We start from the raw sequence: 5,384 nt of genomic DNA on the forward strand, positions 1-5,384 counted from the left end.
TATATTAAAAACTATATTATAATACACGAGAAATATAAAATTTTTAATTTGCTATTGTAATATACTGCATTTTAACATACTTTATACATATTCTGTGTGTATCATTATAAAACAATACATATATAAATATATGTATAAGGCTTATACTGTTTAAAATGTTCAAATTATTTATATTACATTATAATATACTCTAATTGTATAAAACAAAAATTTTTAAATATGTGTAAAACCTATAAAAAATCGGATCTTTATTGCAGTATGAGCTACCGTTTGTCGAGGTCTACCGAGCGAGAGAATTCACATTCCGCTCTTTGCCGACGCTGCAATTCGAAAACGAGGTGAACCAAGTTCGTTCAAACTCTCGGCTTAGCGTATGGAATTGCGACGGTGAGGTGATCGACAAAACCAATGTGAAAATCAGGCGAGTAAACAAAACACGCGATAACGTTCAGATTATCAGTACGCACATATTGTGCTAATCGATGTCTTAATCTTTGAATGTGTGTGCGATCAAATTTGAATTTATCTACAGATATCCAAAAGATTTGTATTATTTGAAATATATAGCTATACCCCCCCCCCTTAAAAACAATTATTTTTTCACACTAATATTTTGAAATAATTACATATTTTTTCTTAAAAACAATTATTTTTTGTTATATCATTTGATTTCTCTCATTATTCTGTACATAAAAGTATTACGGTAAGATTATCGAAAACTAAATATTTTACGAGATATTTTATTTTTTATATCAAAATATGTCAGATTAAGATATAAAATAACTCAAAAAATACTTAATGAAAAAATACTTTATTACAGTGTTTTGAAAAGCTCTCGAGTTAAGCTACAAGAATATATAATAAAAAATAGGGGTTTCTATTTAAGAAATTAAAGATGACCTTCATGTGACCTTCAAACGACTATCTAAGATCAAACCAATGGCATTTTCTTATGTCCCCCTTCGAATCAAATAACTTTTGTCTAAAACATTTTTTTTTGAAAGTGCATGATTTTCGAGATATGACGGTGTGAACGTTAAAATGGGGCACTCTGTATATTGAATAACTTAACAAAATATTGAATATGGAGTTCATATTCTTTATTTTAATTTTTAGTGATAAAAAATGAAAATGTTATGCAAGTTAAAAATTATCTTAACAAAAGCTATTCAGTTTTTTTTCAATATGTTTATAAATCTAGCACTTGAAACTTAAGCGGCTTTGTGTTTTCCCTTTGTATGAAAAGCATTAGAAAATAAAAAATGTGCAATAAAAAAATTTATTTTACGAAATTGCACCAAAAATTCTTTAAAATATTCTCTTTACCTGGAATTTTGAACAAAAATATCCGGATCAGGGAATTTTTAGGAAATTTTTTTACAAAATTTGAGTAGATACCCTGTATTTATTTGATGTTAAGCGCCTATCTATCTTAGAATCAAATTAAACTTTATACTAAACTGCTAAATGTATCTGTATTATGTACAGAGTACACTGCCAACTATTGAAGGTTTACACGAGACGAGCTCAAGAATCAACTCGGGAACCGACCTGCTTCAGTTGTTCGATGTGAATGAGCTGAACGAGGTCGTCGAACGGTCAGACTTTAAGGTTGCGATCCCGTTGTGCAACGCTCTCAAAAGCGTTAAAGTTCCTTTATCTTGCCCTGTCATCCATCCTCGCGAGATTATCTTACAGTCTTACAGTATAATAATATATATATGTATGTATACAGGGTGAGTCATTTTAATAAACGTACGCAAATATCTCGTAAAGTAAGCAAGATGGAAAAAAATGTTTTATACAAAAGTTGTAGAGTTCAGAGGGGGACACATGATGAAAATATGGACTTGACCTTGAGTGACCATTCGTCATTTTCCTATAAGTTTTGTTATACTAGAAAAATGAAACAGAGAAAAAGAGAAAAAAAATAGACTTTTGATCATGCTAATATTTCCAAGCATATACATAATACAACACGAGAGAATTTATGTTTTTGCGCGTACGTCTTTCCGTAATATTTTTAAAAAATAATCCTAGATCTAGATAATAGTAGCGTTATTTTTAATCTGTTATTGATACAGCGATACACCTCGGTTTATACCATTGCATATACCATTACCATTGCATACATTATTTCGTGTACAGAAATTATATATTCAACTTTTATTTCATTTTTAATATGACTGCTTGGTCATTTTTCACACACTTTTCAAGAGTACTGAACATTCCACTTGCTAGAGCGTTGTGTAAATTGCGGTAACTCTGATGAATCAATTTTACACGTACATTGAACAAGTTTAAAAGATGCTGCCTAAGATACGAAATATTAATTGGAAGAAGCAGCGTATATTACTATCGCAACACGTCTGCTTGATCCGGATTGTGCGTTGTGCGACGCTTAAAAGTTGAAACATATTTCAATTGAAATTAACGCCGTTCGCACACTTATCGATTACACATTCCAGGCTAATCGCTCGCACATTTATTTGATAAGAGACAAATCGAGATGATATTGTATTCACATTTTTAAACATTTTCATATACAATTACAATCATTTTCCGATGCTATTTTATTGGCGTGCCTAAAAAGAAATATTATATCTTCGCAATCTATGTATAATCCTGTATTTAATATATTCTGTTCCTATATGCAAGATGTTTTAAAAGTGGAAGTCAATCGCTCGAGAAGTGATTGGGGACCCAAAAACAAGAAAAAAAGTTGATATGAACATGTCTGGAAATACGTTGTTTTTGAGTTATCGCCATTTTTATGTTGAAATTTCAAATTGTTTTGCTTTCGAGTTTTTTTGTCAAAATTGAAAGAAGAGATGGTTTTTATCAGTTTTATAACATAATTAAAGTCAAATAAAAGTTGCGGGCTACTTTAGCACTACCCAGGGAAAAAAATAATAAAAAAAATACAAATAAAATAATAAATAAATACAAAAAAATAAATTAATATAAAACCATTTCTCCTTTCAATTTTGACCAAAAAATTCGAAAGCAAAGCAATTTGAAATTTCAACATAAAAATGGCGATAACTCGAAAACAATTCATTTCTGGACCTATGTTCATACCAACTTTTTTTCTTATTTTTGGATCCCCAATCACCTCCCAAGCAATTGACCTTCACTTTTGAAATACCCTGTATATTGCAATTAACAAGCAACAAAAATCTCGGAGTAAAAAAACCATTGTGCAAATGATTTTTCTGAAAATCGGAAAATTGCAATCGTACAAACCTTGTTATCGATTCACTATTGGGTCATTTATTAAGAATCCATTCAGAGATTGCATTTATCATGATTTCGCAACGCAAAAAAAAAAATGACGATGACATAGGGCCAATTTCACCAAGTCCGGTTATATGAACCGATGGTTAAAATTAGCAGGGTTCCAACTGAAATGATATGAATGCTTGGTTTTCCTTCACCTCTATTTTCTGTTGGCCACCCTGCTAATTTTAACCGTCGGTTCATCTAACCGGACTTGGTGAAATTGGCCCATAATCAGGCTGGTTGTACTTTTACATTTTGTACTTACAGCGTTTTGTATTATTAATGGCTGTAGTAAATTCAAAGCGTGATGTAGGGAGATTAAATTTACTTAATTTACTTAATTACTTAAATTTATTACATATACATATCCTGTTATTGATTATAAATTTATTCTAGCGACAAAAAACTCGCAATTAATAGTAAATGCAATATCGTATTATCCGTAATAAATTTAAGTAATAATTAACTTTACCGCGCGCGTAGTGCAATTTAAGCGTGACTCGTACGTTAACGTTCTTACAATCCGCTAAGCTTTTTTTATATTTTTAGCATTTTTTCATGTGTAAAGACGAACAGGATACGAAAATGGTGCTTAAATCGTACGGAAAGGTTTTGAGCTTTATTATGAACTTAATTTCAAAATCTGCATATTATTAACAAGTAAAAGATTAATTATTTCTAGCGATAGTCGTCTTTATTCACGAAAGTATTTAGATTAGGATATTTGTATACACACACATTAATTACAATGAAAAGACATGTAATACAGTATGTGAGACGTGGATTATTTACGTCTCGTGTATCAATATTTATATGCAAATGTATATACTTTGACCGTGAGAACAAATTGAAGAAAGGAGATAAAATTGAAATGAGCAGAAAAAAAAACAATAAAAAGTATTTTTTGATTTTCGATCCAACTTTTTCTTCCATTTGCTCTTTAGTATCGAAATATTCATATTTGCCTCAACATCTTTTCGCGATTTATTTATGATGACATCCGCAGAAAATATTCACAATTGAGTGTGATGTTATAAACGGCACGTTTCTTATTTTTAATGTTTTAAAGGTACTATTTTGCGTCGTGGATAATTATAGACATAGACGAATTTTTCGCTGCAAGCGTGGAGTTTAATTGATGCAATAATAGCGAAGCAGCGTAAACGACACTATAAACAGTCGCGTTCTATTCACATAGTTAGAGATGTAAATAGAAAAAAACAAATTTTTTTTCACAAAAAAACGGTTTCTTCAATGAAAAAAAACAAGCCTCGTTTCCAAATTTTTGTTTTTTTCAGATATTTAAAACCTTTATATTTTGATTGCAAATTGTTTTTTCATTATTCTTAACTTTTTAGATGATAGATTTGAATTAATCATTATTATTTTAGATGCTGCTCGCTTTGCAATTGTCTATATAGTTATGTAATTACTATTTTTAATTAAGTAAAAAAATTCCGAAAAAAAATAAATAAAAAATGTTTTTTTTATGTTAAAAAAAATATAAAGAAAAATATTATATTTAAAAAAATAATGAAAAGACGTTTTTTTTCAACTATTTTTTTTCTATTAGAAAAAGAACGGTTTTTTTACATCTCTATAATATAATGTAACTATAATAAACTTATCGGTGCTACGCTACAACATTCGCGATCGCGTTCGCTTTCGTAGAAACTTTAACGTCACGCAGCTAGGAAATGACACAATATATCTATTTTATGGAAGATTACACTTTGAGAACTCTTTTTTAAGGAAAATTAGACTCCTTGACGTAAAAATTATATCGCAGGCTTATGCGGGTGTAATTTATTCCTTTAAATAAAATAACATATCATAGATTTATATAGTTTTATATAGAATTATAAAGATTCGTGAGAGAGTTGCTCTCTATTGCGTATTTTATCTTGCAGTGCATCATTGGCGCGATTGTATTTTTTTTCTTTTTTTGGGGCAGTTTAAACTTAAAGTATTAATAAGATAGTAAGTTGAAGCAATTCTTCGTGAAGGGGTCCATTTTGAACATTACCGGGATTACATTCAAGATAGAATTCTGTAGCCATAAGATACCAGAAATTGTATAGATATGTAAATGAATATATATA

The 5,384-nt window shown here is 29.7% G+C and overlaps 1 protein-coding gene across 3 annotated transcripts in view; it reads left to right on the forward strand.

The window, feature by feature from the left end:
* Nucleotides 1-1,756, forward strand: part of LOC115245407 (ceramide kinase) — a 29,463-nt gene extending 27,707 nt beyond the window's left edge. For all 3 annotated transcript variants that reach the window (XM_029823714.1, XM_029823715.1, XM_029823716.1), the window contains 2 exons: nucleotides 258-421; nucleotides 1,489-1,756. In XM_029823714.1, coding sequence (XP_029679574.1) covers nucleotides 258-421; nucleotides 1,489-1,573 — 249 coding nt within the window. In that variant the 3' untranslated portion in view covers nucleotides 1,574-1,756. The remainder of the gene's footprint in view (nucleotides 1-257; nucleotides 422-1,488) is intronic.
* Nucleotides 1,757-5,384: the final 3,628 nt, after the last annotated feature.

The sequence above is a fragment of the Formica exsecta genome, unplaced genomic scaffold, assembly GCF_003651465.1.
Source record: "Formica exsecta isolate Colony F162 unplaced genomic scaffold, ASM365146v1 scaffold97, whole genome shotgun sequence".
Classification (NCBI taxonomy): Eukaryota; Metazoa; Arthropoda; class Insecta; order Hymenoptera; family Formicidae; genus Formica; species Formica exsecta.